At 45.7% G+C, this 18,300-nt stretch overlaps 1 protein-coding gene across 1 annotated transcript in view; it reads right to left on the minus strand.

Annotated features, from left to right (window-relative positions):
- The window catches only part of MARCO (macrophage receptor with collagenous structure), a 32,817-nt gene that overhangs the window by 11,380 nt on the left and 3,137 nt on the right, over positions 1–18,300 (minus strand). The window contains exons 2-8 of the mRNA XM_027082425.1: positions 8,865–8,966; positions 7,791–7,943; positions 6,386–6,430; positions 1,424–1,522; positions 1,282–1,317; positions 724–822; positions 568–630 (exon numbers count right to left, since the gene is read on the minus strand). Coding sequence (XP_026938226.1) covers positions 568–630; positions 724–822; positions 1,282–1,317; positions 1,424–1,522; positions 6,386–6,430; positions 7,791–7,943; positions 8,865–8,966 — 597 coding nt within the window. The remainder of the gene's footprint in view (positions 1–567; positions 631–723; positions 823–1,281; positions 1,318–1,423; positions 1,523–6,385; positions 6,431–7,790; positions 7,944–8,864; positions 8,967–18,300) is intronic.

Genomic DNA, 18,300 nt, shown 5'->3' on the forward strand with positions numbered 1-18,300 from the left:
CACAGTTCTTTATAAAGTAGACCACACTGGTATGATGGTTTATAACCTAGACTAAATTGGCGTTAGCAGTTTATAACCTTGACTAGGATGGTTTATGAGCTAGTCTCTGTGAGTTGGGTAACCGTGGGTCACCCCTCTCGGCCTGAGCCCCCCTGGGAAAATGTGCAAGAAGGGTTTCTCGACAGCTGTTGTCCACATCCAGAGCCCTGACCCTTGGGACCCCACCGCAGGTCAGTGGGAGAGAGAGGGCATTACGAGGACCCCTGGAATGCAGGCCAGGAGACAGTGCGGCCGAGGCGTCCCCTGCTCTCCTCTTTGACGGTGGAGATTTGGTCATGGCATTCAAAGCCTCTCAGGGACTCTGGGCAGAGAAAAACAGCCCCAGAGCCTTGGATTCAAAGGGTTCCGGCAGAGGAAAGTGCCCTTTTTAATCCAGGTGCGTCAGGGGCCAGAACACAGGAGACCCTCTGCCTGCTTCTGGTGGACCTGCTGGGAGGTAGTCTTCCTCTCTGTCCATCCTTGACACCCAGCAACTCCACCTGCCCGCCTACCCACGCCCTCTGTTACCTGTGTCCCCCTTGCTTCCTTTCACACCTTCGGCTCCTGGACTCCCGGGCCTCCCTGATGGTCCTGGACGACAGATACCATGGAGGGTGTAAGGTCTGGGCTGGGTGGATCTTCAGACATCACTCCCCACGCCCACCACGGGACCCAGGACCTCACCTATTGGCCCAGTGGGACCAGGGCTGCCAGGCTCACCCTTGGCACCCGGGGATCCCGCAGCTCCTGGAAAGCCTGGAAGCCCCTTGGCTCCGGGTTGTCCTGAAAGTTAAGTCATGAATGAAAGGCTGGGAGTGGTTGGCCCCTTCAACACACCTCTTCTCTGCAGCGGCACAGGCATCTCTTAACACCTCATATGTTCCCTGGGCAGCTTAACCTCTAGGAGCCTTGAACTAGCCCTATGAGTGGGAGGAAAATTACAGTCTCAGCAATTGATTAATTTTTTCCATTCGCTGCTGCAGAATTTGAGGTTTACGGACTTACTAGGAACTCTGGGTGTGAGCATCCTGCCTCATACCCCTGGGTGGCAGGGTGGAAGGAAGCTCTAAAAAAGAATATCAGGTAGGCCTGCCTTCCAAAGCTGCTCTGTTCCTCTTAGGACAGGCCAGGTTCTACAAAACTCCAGAAATAAGAAATAAGACATAGTAGAGTCAGGTCCTGAACTTGACTTTGCCCAGGGACGGCGGTAGCTGGAATGATGCCGATTCCCGCAACTCTTACCTTGATCTCCTTTGAGTCCAGGAATTCCAGCCACGCCTAAAATACAGAAGGACTTTTAAGGATTTTTTTCCCCTCTAGCTCAGCCCGCCGGACAAAAAGGGAATACCCACAGGACCACAGACCTGACTGTGCAGACTCCTACCTGGGGAACCGGGCATCCCTGAGTCACCTTTCTGCCCCCGGGCTCCAGGGGGTCCCATGACCCCCATGTCTCCTTTCATGCCTATGTCTCCCTTTCTTCCTGAAAAACCAAGGGATTGTGGCCAGACATGGAAGGAGGGCAAACCCGGCTGCCACGTCCATCTCTGACACATCCTGTCCCACCCAAATTCCAAACTCAGACTCCTTGAACTCCTACTGGTGCCCAGAAGTGGAAGATACAATGGCTGCCCGCAAGGAGCACACCACCTTGCCCAGAGGCCAGACATAAACTCATGAAAAATAGATGAGGTGACCTGGCCTGGCGGATGCGCAGCGGAAGGTCCCAAAAGCCGGGCTCTCAGGGCCCTGGTTAGTGACCTGGTCCCTGGAGGAGGGACCACAGCCCAGACGCATCCAGCACTGCCTGGTTTATTTCAGTGTGTGAATTTGGGGAATTACTGTTTCAAACTTCCCAAACTGAAATCTGAATATTCCAGAAATCAGATCCCAAGGGCTGAGAACAGAAGCTTTGAGGCACTGCTGGAGAGGAAAACATTGCAGCAGCACTTATCCCCCTAGCAGTTCAGAGCCTGGCTTTCCTGGTGGCCAAGGTTTCAGAGTTCCCACCTGTCATCAGCATTCCGGGCTCGCCCCAGTCTCTCCTCTCCTGGTTCTCCGTGTCTCCCTCTCCTTTCTGCCACTGCTCAGCGCCTATCAGTCGAGGGAGGCTCCTCCCTAGGCAGGGCTCGGCAACCCCTGCCCAAACCTGCCAGCCTCCCCGCACAGGGCCTGCTCCTCGGGACCCACTGGCTTAGGAAGCCAGCCAGGTCCCACCATCAGCAGAGTTCCACCCCAAGCACCTCCCTCAGGGGCTGGGACCACCTTGTTGGGATGGAATTTGGTTAAAGAGCTCCACTCCGTTATTTTCAAGATTTCAGAGCTGGAGAGGACTCAGAAGGGGGCCAGCCTCCTCTCTAGTGATTTAGGAAAAGTAGACAAAGTGGTCTGGAGTGGAGGGAAAGAAGCAACTGTCATACAGAACTCTCTGGGTCTAAGGTTTGAGTGACATTAGGTGCAAGGCTTGGGAATTAGCTTCTCTGAGGTGGTTTGGATACTTGAAGAATAATTATTCCTTGATGGAAGACAGAAGAGCCATAAAGAACATGTTTACAATTGAAGTCCCTTAAAACAGACTGAGGTGCAAACAGCAAACAAGTGTTTGGTCATTCCACGTGAGTGGAAGGGCCAAATGGCGCTCCTTTTTTCTTTTTTTTTTTTTAACATCTTTATTGGGGTATAATTGCTTTACAATGGTGTGTTAGTTTCTGCTTTATAACAAAGTGAATCAGTTATACATATACATATGTTCCCATATCTCTTCCCTCTTACGTCTCCCTTCCTCCCACCTTCCCTATCACACCCCTCCAGGCGGTCACAAAGCACCGAGCTGATCTCCCTGTGCTATGCGGCTGCTTCCCACTAGCTATCTGTTTTACGTTTGGTAGTGTATATATGTCCATGCCTCTCTCTCGCCCTGTCACAGCTCCCCCTTCCCCTCCCCATGTCCTCAAGTCCGTTCTCCAGTAGGTCTGTGTCTATTCCTGTCTTACCCCTAGGTCCTTCATGATAAATGGTCCTTCTTAAACAAGGCTAGGAATTATTTCCCTGGAGGAATTTGTTGGTGCCCTATAGCTCTGGGCCAGCCAGGGCCATCACGCTAAGGCAATTGTGTGGCTCTCTGAGGTTTCTTTCTTTCTTTTTCTTATTTTTTGGCTACCCCACGCGGCTTGCGAGATCTTAGTTCCCTGACCAGGGACTGAACGCAGGCCCTCTGCAGTGAGAGCACGGAGTCCTAACCACTGGACCGCCAGAGGATTCCCTGTATGAGGTTTCTTGAGACTGGTCTGGGCCTGAGTCTGTATTGCTATGACTTCCGTGTCTCTCTCAAAAGTTACAACCTTGGGAAGCAAAGCAGTACCGGTGAAAGGACCAGAGTCTGGAGGCGCCTGAGGAATCACAGCTGCGTCTGACTTCAGAACCTGCCCGTCATCACAGCTAAAGATGGAGTGAGGGAAATAGATGTGTCCCCTGGAACCTCATCAATGTGGCTTTACCCATCTGCTGGGGCAAAGAGCAGAAAACCTCAGTGTCGCTGGGGCGGGTCCCACTTGGTCTGCTAGCCCCGTCCGCTGACAGTGGATTGGGCAAGCAGTGGGTAAGAGAGATCTGGTGACCTTGGGAAAAGAAATTTGGGAAGAGGAGGGGTAGGTTAGAGTCCTGATTTCTGAAGAAGTGAAACTGATCATTTCCGCTCGCCAGCCACATTGCTTCCAGGCCTGAGTCTGGGCGTGGCAGTGGGTGAGAGTGGGATGGGAAGCAGTGTGGCTCAGACTCCACAGGCCAAAGCCTGGCTGTCATCCCCTCTCTGGGGCTGGCAGGGTCACCTTGAGAAAGTCTGGGCCACAGAGAAATGCGGAGGGCTACCTTTGGAGTCATCCTCACAGGTCAACTGTCCAACCACCTGCCTGGTGCAAGGATCCCCCTTCAGTCCCACCAAGGAGAATTCTGCAGCCCCTGTTCCCCACACCCCCCATCTGCCCGTTTCATCGTGCGGCAGCCCAAATCTTAACTATTTGTTCCTCCCTTACCTCAGCATAATTGGTTCTCCAGAAACCTTTGCCCGTTGGCCTCCATTCTTCTGTGGGGTACCACTGAGAGCAAGTCTATTTTCTCTTCCACAGGAACCTCTCTAATATTGGAGGATGGCTGACACATCCCTATAAGGGCTCCCTCTTCCCGATGGCAAGCACCCTCCGTTTCTTCTAATGTAAATATTTCCTACATGTCAGGTATAGCATCACAATCTTCTGTCTTATATTCCTGTTGTAATCAATCCTCATTGAAGGTTGCTATTATTATCCCCCTTTTGTAGGTGAGTACATTGAGGCTCGGAGAGGTTACACAGCTAGAGCTGTATTAGAACCCAGATCTGTCTGATCTTAGAACTGAAGTCCTTCCCTTTCTACTTTACAGGATCACTAACACTACCTACCACGTAGCAGAGTTTGAACACATGATCTCCAACCCTTATAGCTGTCCTGCAAAGCATGTATAATTTACTTATTATTATTTTAATGTAAGTGCCATTCTTTGCTGAAAGGAAAAGGTTAAACCTCAACAGGCCAAGTAACGTGTCTAGTTACACAGGTGAGCAGGAATGGCGACCAAGCCTACTGGTTCCACAGCCTCATTCCCCTGCTGCGCCCAGAGCCACCCTGAGGGTGGTCTCTTGGGAGGCCAAGAGACCAGGAGCACACGAGGTGCTCAGTCACAGCCAGAGCGCTCGGGCCGTGCTTCTCAGAGCCTGTCCCCTCCATGTCCAGGGTCAGAACCCTCCACGATCTCTAAAACACAGACCTGCATTTTAAACAAGCACCTCAAATGGTTCTTATCCATGACCCACAGCTTGAGAAGCACTACTCTAGAGAGAGCGCTGGCCATCGAGGGAAGATTCTAGATGCTTAAAGTCCTCCTTCTGGAATCAGCCCCTTAGCCCTCACTGCCAGCGGTCTCCCCTCCTTCCCCAGGCCCCCCTCAGGCCCCATTTCGGTCCCTCACCTTCTCCTCTGAGCTCCCAGCACTGCCTGCGTCCCCACTGGCCACACGTTGTACCTGGCAGGAAATTCTTCCCCCTCTCACTTTGCTCTTAGCTTTTCCATTCCTGTCCTTTGCTCACCTGGACAAAAGGGACCACAGCTGTGCCCCTGGGATGCCTGGTGACCCACCACCCTCTGAGTGACCCTGCCCCACTCTGGCTCTGAAGGTTGAGTGAGCGTGTGTGAGTGAGTTTGTGGCTGGGCGGTGAGTGCATGTGAGTGCGTGTGTGGGCATGTATGCATGTGAGTGTATGTGCACATGTGAGCACGTGCACGAGTATGCTGGTGCATGTGTGATTGTGTTGCATAAATGTGTGTGCACACGTGTGTGTGAGCCTGTGGGTGTTTGAGTGCCTGTGTGTGTCCCTAAACTCTCCTTCTACTCGTCCTCCCCCTGAAAACCTCCCCGGAAAAACCCTGCTGGTGACCTAGAACACTAGGTTGTTTGGGATTCCCCCTTCTCTTAAAGTCCTTCCAAAAAATTAGTTACTCGAAAATGAGTTTCCCTTTATCAAGTTTCCCTTCTGTAACTGGTGGTGTTTTTCATTCTGTCTCAGTGACCTGGAGGCTGAGAGGATCTTGGGTTGTTTATTTCCCCCTTTCTTGCAAATCCTCTCATTTCGCTTTTTCCTCCAGTAACGTTTGTCTTTGCACCTTTACAGCTCAGCAGCCTCAACCCCTCCAGGGATTGGAGGTTTGAGAGTCTAAGCGAAGAGCAGAGCGGACTGTAACAGTGATGGAGGCCCCCTACCCCCGGGGGCAGCCAAGCCCTCACATTCTCTGACCCAGCTATGCCGTGGCGATTTGTAAGGCAGCTGGGCAGGTTAAGGCCACAACCTAAAAGGGAGAGACAATCATGTGCTTTGAATCGTTATTTTAACCTCCTAGTAACCCTCTGAGTCACTCTTGTCCCCATTTTACAGACAAAGAAACTGAGACTCAGAAAGGTAAGGGAATGCTTCCGAAGTCACAGAGCCAGTCTATGGTGAAGGCAGATGCGTCAGACTCTGGAGTCTGGACCAAAGAGCTTGACTCTTCCCGGTGAGGCTCACAGGCTTGTACTCTGAGCACCAAGGAGGGGCTTGGAGTGTCCACACCCCTCCAGCCACACCTAGGTGTCTTCCCCGGGATGCAGGTACTTCCCAGTAACCCAGCCCATCTAGGGTCTCACTTCAGGTGACCTCCCTCACATACAGACCCCACCGGGTGTTCAGACTCTGGGGATGGCGTGTGTGCCTGCGGACCCCTGCAGCTGCTCCGAGACAGCCTTCTGTGCACACTGGAGCACACACCCAGCCCCTGCTCACCTGCCTCTCCCTTGATTCCTGGTGGACCTTGGGGTCCTGGGGGGCCTGGAAAGGAGAAGGAATTCAGAACGTAGCCTGCACAAAGGAGGAGAGAAAGGATTATGGGGTCTATAGACAGAGGCAGGTTTCTGCGGCTCCATCTCGTCCGGGGCCCCCGTCTCCGCTGGTGGCCCTGGCAGACGGGGGAGGCGAGGGCCCCTTTGGACCTGGAAGACTTGAGGAGAAGGGGCAGAGGCACCAATGCCCCAACCAGCAAGGGGGGGGCAATGCCACTCACACCATCATTCACTTAACGAGTGTCACTGAGCACCGAGGACCAGCCAAACTGTGTGGAAGGGACACAAGAAAAGACAGAGCTCCTTCCTCCAAGGAGCTCATGGCCCAACAAGCAAAACACAGCCGTGCAGATGGTGATTCCCGAGGGAGGCTGAGTTCGAGCGGCAGCAGTGCCACTTGAGCTGGGTGACCCTGGGCACACCCTCTCATTGTTTGGGGCATCAGCTCTCTCGTCAGTGAAATGGGGTTCATATACCAGTTATGCAGGGCTGTCCTGAGGCTGCCACGTGGAGACCAGCACGGAAAGCACACCCGTGCTCTGATAAATGGTACCCATCACCGCTGCCACTTACGTCAGATCTCTCCCTTGCCAGGGCTGCTCTGCGGACCACAGCCTCCCAAAGACTCGGGTGGCCGGGACAGGGCTCCTTGTCTGGCCTTGGTCCATTCTGGTTGCTATAACAACACACCGCAGACCGGGGTGGGAGGACCTTAAACATCAGAAATTCACTTCTCCCACTTCCGGAGGCTGGAAGCCCAAGATCAGGGGACGGCCTGGCTGGGTTCTGGGGAAGGTCTTCTGGGCTGCAGACTGCAGCCTCTCGCTATGTCCTCACATGGTGGGAGGAGCCAGGGCTCTCTCCTCTATAAGGACAGGCCCGCTGTCCTCTCCCCTCGAAGGTCCAGGCACTGGCCAGACGGGCTCGGTGCCCACTGGTACTCTCTCCAGCCACAGACCGGTATTAGTTTGCTGCTTGGGAGTGGTCCTGGAAATCGCCCTGGGCTCTGTCCTGCACACTCTGGATCAGTCTGAGGGCTCTGCGACTCAGACCCGGCCTTTGGCTGGTTGCTGCAGACCTTGGCCCTTGGAGATCACACTCGTCTGGACAGCATCCTTGGTTCCTAGGTCCCTGAACCCACTGTCTCCTGGAGAGCTGTCTGCAGCCACCCAGGGTGCCTGTAACTTCATGCCCTCCCCATACGGCCTTCACCCCCTGTCTTGGCCTCCACACTCTCATACGAGGCCAGAGAACGGGATTCAGGTCCAAAGGCCCCTTGGTCTGCACACGAGACGCTCCCCCTTTCCCGTCCTCTCTGGGGAGTCCCAGCCCAGGGGGGAGGGGCCAACCTGGAATCCGAGTAAAGTTGTCCACCAGTCGTAGTAGGTGCTCTTGCCTGGTGCGGACGCGGATGAGCTGGGCCTGCAGGAGATGCTCGGGGACCAGCGTTTGATTGTTGTAGGGCGTCTCCAGGGCCTGGAGCCGCTTCTGCAGATTCAGAACTGGACACCCCACCGCCACACCTGCAGCATCCTTTTAGGGACTTCATTAAAGTCCTAGGCACTTGAGCATAACCCTGACGTTCTGTGTCACATGTGCATAACTCTGCGTCCTGAACAGGTAAGCACGTGTTTAGTGTACCGTGCGGACTTAGAGTGAGCACACAGAACTTTGTCTGTATCTTGCAGGCGTGCGCTCCACGCTCAGATATGACGTTACACGACCACAGAACGTACCTACACCCTGTATAACCACTGCGCCCACGAATAACCTGCATGCAGTTAGGAGCTTCGTGCATGCTTGGACATGAAAGCGTGGCCGCTAATATGCTGATCTGGCCTAATCGTGTGTAACTTTCATAAGCGTGTGACGTGTGTTTATGACAACTGGCCACACGGCGTTCTTGAGGGACTTCACTATCTGCTGATGGAATTGCTTCATGGCCTCACCATTTGGGTTGGGAGCACTTTGAAAGTCAAATCACGTTCAAATGAAACACTCTGACCAACAAAGCTACTTCCCATTCAGAGGCAGGGAATCCTTGATGTGAGAGGCACGAGGCACATCCTTGTGAGATCACTGCATCTTTCACTGCTTCAGACACACACAGCCTCACACATGTGGTCCCTCTCTCTCTACCTCCCTCCCTCCCTCTTGCTGTCCCTCTCTCTCTCTCTCTCTCTCTCTCTCTCTCACACACACACACACACACACACACACACACACACACACACGCAACACACACTCCCCTTTCTGCTTCCCCCTCTTCTCCCCCCACCATGCAGACCACCCAGGGACTGAGAACTCTCTCCCAGCAGATAGGCAGCAGTGGCCCCAAGGGCTCTCCTGTGAACCTGTGCCTTGTGTCGGGCCGGGCCACACTGTCACCCCAGGAGGGACCAGACAGGACCCAGGTGCTTTACCTCGCACCACCAGCAGCCCAGCACCTGCGGTGAGCAGAATCAGGTAGATGAACAGCAAGACCGTGAAGCAGTTTATCCCATTCCTCTTCTTGGGCTTTGGATCTGAAACACAACCCAGGCAGACGGCTGCTGCTGCAGAGGGCAGCGAGCAGGGGCCCCCAGCCTGTGCCCGAATCCCCTCTGTATGAGCAGGGGGCTGCCCATGAGGTCCCACGAGGGGAAAGACACAAAGGCCCACGACCCCCAGATCATCTTCCCCTTGATTCTCCTTGCCACAAGGCAAGGAGTGCCATTGTCAGCCCCTCACTTATGTGGCAAAAAACCCCTGTGCACACATCCTTAGCTGGAAGGGCGCAGTCCTGTCAGCCTTTCTCCCCGTCGAAGCCCCAGCACGGAACCTGCCACAGGGGTCACTCAATAGATGTGCATCAGAGAAATTGATGAATTAGCATATTTCAATTTCAAAATTCTGGGAGGAGGATGATTGTTCCTGTTTTACAAACAATGAGTGGGGTTTGGAACAGTCGAGAAAACCTGTTAGGTTATAAGACAAGAGCTGGAAATCACGTCCAGGCCTTTGTTTTCTTTTTAATTACAAAGGTAAAACGTGCTTAATATAATTCCTCAAACAATATGGAGAGCATTTCAAGGATTAATAGTCTTATAATTAATCCCCTGAGGTCCTAACCCGCTGAGGTAAGCTTTGTTAACATTCTGGGTTGTGGCCTTCCTTCCATCTCCCCTTCCTCTCAGAAACTTACAAACCCACATCCTCCTAGATAGACTTGTTTTTTTTTTCCTTTTAATTTTACTCTAATGACATCATGTTATAATTACATATTACAGTACATATCAATTATAGCACATGCGCTTTCTGCAGTGAAGGAGTTTTCCATGGACTTCCCTCTAGTTTTCTCAGTAGAGAGAGATTTAACTGTTCTCTTTAATAGTTGCCTCGTATTCCTTGAAGACACGTGGTTATGCTCAGTCTAGCACAGGGTGTTCCCCCCACCCCCATGCACCCCTGGAATCTAGGCCCACACAGCAGCCTGAGTGAGTTCTCCAACACACAACCTGCTCCAGTCACTCCCTTGCCCTCAGCCCTTCAGCTCACTGCCCTCAGGACAAACAGCTCCCCCTGCTGGTTCATGTAGCCTGCCCTCCAGCCAGCTCTCCTATGGCCACACCTCCATACCTCACCTCCCCACTGACACTGACCAATGGTCAGGCCAGACCACTGTAGTTACACCCTTGTGACTTCAGGCAGAGTATCTCCTCTGAATACCCAACCTCCCTTCCTTCTTTCTGCATAACTAATTCGTACTCATCCTTTGGGAGCACAGTAAATCTTTTCCTGCTCCAAGATAGATTCCCAGACTCCCCTCGGCTGGGTGGGACCTCGCTCTGCTTCCCCACATCACTGTATTTTTATCCACTGTGGCCCTGAGCACCTGAGCTGTATATATGTTTCAGTATCCTCCATATGGCCTGGAAGTTTCTTAGGCTGTGTTCCAGCACCAACATGGTGTGCTGGAAAGATGGTGACGGGCTAGATGAATGGATGAATGAGTGGTTTGGGTGCTGAACGTGTACAGAGTGGAACATTTTGAAGTGTTGGGAGAGCATCAGGAATGCAACTTAAGACCTCAGGTGTCCATATAGTCATGATGGTGAAGATGGATAACTTACAGAGGAAGCCTCACATTTAATAGAAGATGGTGGATGGTGAATACTATCTCATAGACAGCAACCAAACATGATGAAACATAGCATGCGATCGGAATAGAAAGGTAAATTATGCTTCAGAGACACAGGTACCATAGAGGTCAGAGGTGGAGGTGAAGGCCAGCATGGAAGATAAAGATATTTTCAAATTACATGGTAGAACCATGGTGCAAGGCATTTGAGTAAGGATGATGAGAGGAAAAACAGACATGGTAGTATGATGGGAGTAGTTCAAGCCCAGAATGCTTTTTAATTCAGAGCTATCACCTGGCCTAGAGGCAAGGTATTTTAGAAACTGGGAACTTCAAATCTGTGAGCTTTGTCTAACTCACTCTATACAAAGCAGAGGATCTGATAAATTCTTTACCCTTATGTTGATCATTTCATCTCTTAGTGGTTAGAATAAACTGTCAAGGAAATATCTACTCGCGTTTGGGGTTGACCAGTGAGCAAGAGTTGCTTGAGATGAGAGAATGAAAATTAAAAAAAAAAAAAAAAAACTTCAGGTGAATAAGAATGAGCTTACCTGGAGTAAACTATGGTTATTCTGGGTAGAGATTTTAGGGAAGCAGGTTTTAGAAATTTGACAGCTCTATTGTCTGACTCACAGTGAAAATGTGGCTCCAGAGAGAAATAAAATTTCAATTCCATAAAAGAGCTCAGTGAAGAAAAAAGGTTGCACACAAATTTTAGGGTTCCCAGGCCTTCCATCTCCCAACCCCTCACCAAGTGGCAGAATATGGCTTGGTAGGTGTACTTCTCTCCTACTGTAACACTAGTGGAAATCAAGTGGGAGCCCCTCTCCCCACATTCCCAGCACTGAGCTACTGGTGAGGCCCAGGGAAGTGGTCTCTGCCCTGTGGGTTTGAGGTCTCCCACCCTCTACTTAGTAGCACTGGGCAATGTAGAGCAGTGTCCTCTGCCCCTGCAGGCAGCACAAGCAAGGGGCAAGAACACCAATAGCACAGGGAACAAAACAGACTAGAATAGCATGGTCAGGGCTCTGAAAATTAAATTGTGATTGGAACCATAGCCCACAAAATGAACCAGAATCTACCTACTAAATCTAAATAGTTTATGTAAGAAACGTAAACCTAAAATCATTGAGATGACACAAATGTTGGAATTATTCAATAAGGATTTTAAAGCAGCCATCACAAAAATTCTTTAATGAGTAATTACAAATAAAACTTTTTTTTAAAATGTCACAAAATAGAAGATATATAAAAGAACCAAATGGAAATTGTATAATTTCAAAACACAAAAAAATTTTTTTAAACATCACCACATTGGCTCAATAGTGTAATAAATACAATAAAGGAAAGAATCACTAATTCTTTCAGTGACTGATAGATAGATAGAACTAAATGATAGAACAACAGAAATTGCCCAATCTGAAAAACAGAGAAAATCATCAACAAAAACAACAACAAATAAACAGAGCCTATGAGACAGGTGGATCAATAAAAAAGAAAAAATAAAACACATAATACTTATATCATTGAAGTCCCAGAAAAAGCGTGAAGCTGAAAAAATAATCAAAGAAATAATGGTAGCTGAAAATTTTTCAAATTTGGGGAAGACATAAACCTACAGATCCAAGAAGTTGGGCAAATCCCAAACATGGTACATTCAAAGAAACCCATACCAAGACACATAGGCAAAAATCTGAAAAATCTAGACATAAAGAAAATTTAAAATCTGAAGAAAAAGAAAAAATTTTGAAAGCAGCCAGAGAAAAATGACACATTACCTATAAAGTGATACCAATTTGGAATATCAGCAGATTTTTCATCTGAAACCATGGAGATCAGCTAGAAGTGGCACAATATTTTTTGTGTGATGAAAGAAATGAATTGTCAACCATGAATGCATGCTTTAGCAAGGTATGGGAAATAGAGATTCTCAGATGAAGGAAAACTAATAGAAGTTATTGCTAGTAAACCTACATTTAAAGAATGGCTAAAGGAAGTTCTTCAAATAGAATGTTAATGATAGTAAGAGAAGGCTTGGCACTTCCGAAAGGAAGAACAAGAAAAAGGAAAGAAGAATGGGTAAAATACAGGACTATATATTCGACCATACTTCTCCTCATGATTTTAAAAAACCACATTTGATGGTTGAAACAAAAATTATGATGCTGTCTGATGCAGTTCTCAGTGTATGCAGAGGAAATACCTCAGGCAATTCATTTTAAAAAGTGAAGATGATAAAAGGACATAAATGGAAATAAGATTTCTACACTTTACTCAAGGTGATAAAATGTTGATACCAGTAGACTGTGATATGTTATGTATGTATATTGTAATGCCCAGAGAAACCACTAAATAAACTATTCAAAGAGATGTACCACAAAAATCTTATAAATAATTAAAAATAGAATTCAAAAAATGTGCTCAAGTAACCCATAGGAAGGTAAGAAAAGAGAAACAGATGAACAGGAAACAGAAGAAACAGAGAAAATACAAAATAGGATAGCAGATTTAAGCCTAACATACCTGTAATTACTTTCATGTAAATAGTCTAAATATACCAAGTAAAGGGTAGAAATTGGCAAAGTGAATGGAAAAGCATGACCCAATTATAAGCTGTCTATAAGAAACCAAACAGTAGAGCTTCTATTCACATGAGACAGAATTGATACAACTGAAAGGAGAAATGGACAAATCCCAATTATAATTGGGGACATTAATACCCCATTCTCAGCAATTGATAGAAAATCAGCAAAGGTATAGAAGAACTGCACACCACCACCAACCAACAGGATCTAATTAACATTTATAGAATACTCCATGCAACAACAGAAGAATACACATTCTTTCCATGCATACATGGAATATTTACTAAGACCATATCCTGGGTCATAAAACAAACCTCAACAAAATGTAAAAGAAATTAAATTTTACAGATGTTCTTTGACAATAATGGAATAAAAATAGAAGTTAATAACATACAGGCAGAAAAATGTCCAAACCCTTGGAAATTTTTTTAAAACTTCTAAATAATGCATGGGTCATAGAGAAAGTCTCAAAGAAAAAAAAAATTTTAACAGAACTGAATGAAAGTGGAAATACAACATACCAAATTATGGGCTACATGTAAAGCAGCACTGGAAGGGAAATTTACAGCACTAAAATCTTACATTACAAATGAGGAAAGATCTCAAATCAGTAAACTAAGTTCTTACCTCAAGAAACCAGGAAAGAAGAGTAAAATAACCCTAAACAACCAGGAAAAAAAAGAAATAATAAACACCAGAGCAGAAATCAATGAGACTTAAAATAAGGATACAAAAGAGAAAATAAAAAACAAAAATCTGGTTCTTTAGTGGCATGGACATATATACACTACCAAACGTAAAATAGATAGCTAGTGGGAAGCAGCCGCATAGCACAGGGAGATCAGCTCGGTGCTTTGTGACCACCTAGAGGGGTGGGATAGGGAGGGTGGGAGGGAGGGAGATGCAAGAGGGAAGAGATATGGGAACATATGTATATGTATAACTGATTCACTTTGTTATAAAGCAGAAACTAACACACCATTGTAAAGCAATTATACTCCAATAAAGATGTAAAAAAAAATCCGGTTCTTTGAATAAAATCAATGAAATTTATAAAGCTCTAGCAAGAAGGACAAAGATAAAAAGAAAGAAGACACAAATCACCAATATCAATAATAAAACAGGGTATATCACCACAGATGCTGCAGCCATTAAAAACAAAATAAGAAAATACTACCACTAACTATGCTCATAACTTAGAAGGAACGAAACAGTTCCTCAAAAGTCACATACTACAAACACTCAACCAAGATGAAACAGATAATATAAATATCTATGCCCCTTAAATAAATTTAATTCGTAATTTAAAATCTCCTATAAAAGAAATATCCACATCCAGATGATTTTATTGAAATTTCCTAACAAACCTTTAAAAAAAGAATTAGCACCAAGTTCAAACAATCCCTTATGGATAACAGAAGAGTAGAGGACACTTCCTAACTCATTTTATATGATAAGTATTACCCTAATATGGAAACCAGACAAAGGCAGTACAAAAAGAAAACTAAAGATCAATATTTCTCATGAAATTTGGTACAAAAATTCCCAACAAAATAGCAGTAACCCATATCAAGCAATGCATCAAAAGGATTTACAGGGGCTTCCCTGGTGGCGCAGTGGTTGAGAGTCTGCCTGCCGACGCAGGGGACACAGGTTCGAGCCCTGGTCTGGGAGGATCCCACATGCCGCGGAGCAACTGGGCCCGTGAGCCACAAATACTGAGCCTGCATGTCTGGAGCCGTGCTTCGCAATGAGAAGCCATGACAGTGAGAGGCCCGTGCACCACGATGAAGAGTGGCCCCCGCTCGCCGCAACTGGAGAAAGCTCTCACACAGAAACGAAGACCCAACACAGCCAAAAGTAAATACGTAAATAAATAAATTTATTTTTTTTAAAAAAAGGATTTACATACCATGACTAAATGGGATTTCCAGGTATACAAGCCTGGTTCAATATTAGAAAATCAATGTAATCCACATATCAATAGGCTAAAGAAGAAAAATCATATAATCATATAGTTGATGCAGAAAAAGCACTTAACAAAATCTAATTCATAATAAATTGTCATAATTATCACTCTCGTAATAACAAATTTATAATAAACCTGTCAGCAAACTAAAAAAGAAGAGAACATCCTCAAGTTAAAAAAAAAAAAAGAGAATCAACAAGCTATCTAAAGCTTACAGTCAGTCTTAATGGTGAGACAGAAAACTTTCCTCCTTAGGTTGGGAACAAGGCAAGGATGTCTGTTCTCACTCTCTTTTTCTGTATACAACTGGAAAACAAGTGCAAATCGAAATTTAAAACACAATGGTGGGACACATTGGCGCAGTGGTTAAGAATCTGCCTGCCAAAAAAAAAATAATAAAAAAATAAAAATAAAAAAAAAAAAGAATCTGCCTGCCAATGCAGGGGACATGAGTTTGAACCCTGGTCTGGGAAGATCTCACATGCCGTGGAGCAACTAAGCCCGTGCACCACAACTACTGAGCCTGCACTCTAGAGCCCTCGAGCCAAAACTACTGAGCCAGCGTGCCACAACTGCTGAAGCCCTTGAGCCAAGAACCCGTGCTCCACAATGAAGAGTAGCCCCCCTCACCGCAACTAGAGACAGCCTACGTGCAGCAACGAAGACCCAACACAGCCAAAAATATATAAATCAAATACATAAATTTATATTAAAAATGGCATTTACAATTGCTCCAAAGAAAATGAAATATTTAGATATTAAATTTAACAAAATGTATACAGGATCTGTATGCTGAAAGTTACAAAATCCTCATTAAAAAAAAAAGACCTAAATAAATGCAGAAACATACCATGTTCACAGATTGTAAGACTGAACATAAAGATGGAAAGATGTCAATTTTCAAACTGATCTAGAGGTGTAATATAATTCCTACAAAATCCCAGCAAGGTTTTCAATGGTATAAATTTATACCAAAATTTATATGGGAAGGCACAAGCCCCAGAATAGCTAAAATCATGTTGAAAAAGAATAACTTGTGAGAAATAATGTTACCTGATGTTCAGAGTTACAGTAAATCTACATTATCAAGACAGTGTGGTATTGGTGCAGGGATAGACATGCAGATTAATGGGACAGAATAAAGAACACAGAAATAGACGCACACAAGTATGCCCAACTGATTGTTGACAAAGATGCAAAAGTAATTTACTGGAGGAAGAAGAGACTGTTCAGCAGATGGTGTTGAAGCAATTGTACATCCATAAGCAAAACACACAAACCTTGACCTAAACTTTACATCTTATTAAAAAATCAACACAAACTGAACCATGATATTGTCATGTAAAACTGTAAAACTCTTAGAATTAAGCATAGGAGACATCTTTGGGACCCAGTGCTAAGTGAAAAGTTCTCAGACTTGACACCAAAAGCACAATCCATGAAAGGAAAAATCAATAAATTGGACCCCAATAGAATTAAATGCTTTCGCTTTGCAAAAGACTTTGTTAAGAGGAGGAAATGACAAATTACAGACGGAGAGAGAATATTTACAAATGATGTATCTGGCAAAGGACTTGTATCTTGAGTATATAAAGAATTCTCAAAATGTTGAGTTTTAGTTTAGATTAGTCAAAAACCAAAGAATCCAATCAAAACGCTGGCAAAAGGCACGAAGAGACATTTCACTGAGGAGGGTGTACCAACAGCAAATGCACACATGAAAAGATACTAGCTATTAGGAACGTCATTAGCTATTAGGAAAATACAAATTAAAATTACAGTGAGGTATCACTATCACGTGTCTATCCAAATGGCTAAAATAAAAATAGTAATAATATCAATTGCTGGCAAGGATTGTGAATCTGTTGTACACTGCTGGTGGGAATGTAAAATGGTGCATCCCCACTGGAAAAACAGATCAGCTGCTTCTTGTGATACTAAACATATATTTAGAGTCCAGCCATTGTACTTTCGGGCCTCTATCCCAGGGAAATGAAAACTTGTGCTTACACAAAAACTTTTACGTAAATGGTCATAGCAGCTTTATTGGTAATAGCCCCAAACTGGAAAAACAACCTAAATGTCTTTCAATGGGTGAACGGTTAAACCAACTGTGTACATTCATATCATAGAATAATACTCATTAATAATACTCATTAATAAAAGAACCAACTACGGATACATACAACAACTTGGATGGATCTCGAGGGAATTATGCTATGCGAAAAAAAGCCAGTCTTTAAAAAGTTACATGCTGTGTAATTCTATTTATATAACTTTCTTTAAATAGCAAAATTATAGAAAGGAGGAACTGATTAGTGGCTGCTGGGGGATAGTGATGGCTGGGCGGGGAGAGAGGGTATGTGCGTCTATGAAAAAGTATCATGTGGGAGATTTTTGTGGTGATGGAACTGATCCAGATCTTGATTTTGGTGGTGGTTACACAAGTATACGCATCTGATAAAATTGTAGAGAACTACATTCACACACACGAATGAGTGCGTGTAAAACTAAAGAAATCTAAGTAAGCTCTGTGGGTTGTACCAATATCAGTTTCCTGGTTGTCATATTGTACTAGAGCTATGCAAGATGTTATCACTGGGGGAAAATGGGTGAAGGTCACAAAGACTTCCCTGTACATTTGTGTTTTGCAACTTTTGATTGCAAAAATTTACAATTATTTCACACAAGAAAAGTGAAGAAACACCTCTGGGTAAAGTCAGATTTTTACAATTTACAATTATTTAACAATAAAAAGTGAAAAAACACCTCTGGGTAAAGTCAGATTTTAAAAAAATTCTAAGAACTAGTGACACGACAAAAAATAAAGTCAGAACAATGACATGAAATGAAAGAAGTCATATCAGCAAGGCTGACCCTGCATAGACTCCAGGGTTAAGGTTTGTTAGGAGAATATTTAAAATTAACTTCCGAGCAGGAAGAAGGGACAGCTAGCTCTAATGTTGGGGCCAATGCTTAGTGTTAATTAAAACAAACAACAAAAAAAAACATAACTTTCTTTCATAATTTGTATTTTTGGGGGTCTTCTCTGTCAGGAAGGATATTCTTCAGATAGAAGTTGATGGGAAGGAATATCATGAAGAAATGTGTGAGACCTGAAATAGTTGAGGGCTTTGGGTGAGAGGGCCAGATTACATTCCACAGACGGGCAAAAGGTTGCC

The sequence above is a fragment of the Aethalodelphis obliquidens genome, unplaced genomic scaffold (genome assembly GCF_003676395.1).
Source record: "Aethalodelphis obliquidens isolate GAN/ISIS:26980383/991018 unplaced genomic scaffold, ASM367639v1 scaffold47, whole genome shotgun sequence".
Lineage (NCBI taxonomy): Eukaryota > Metazoa > Chordata > Mammalia > Artiodactyla > Delphinidae > Aethalodelphis > Aethalodelphis obliquidens.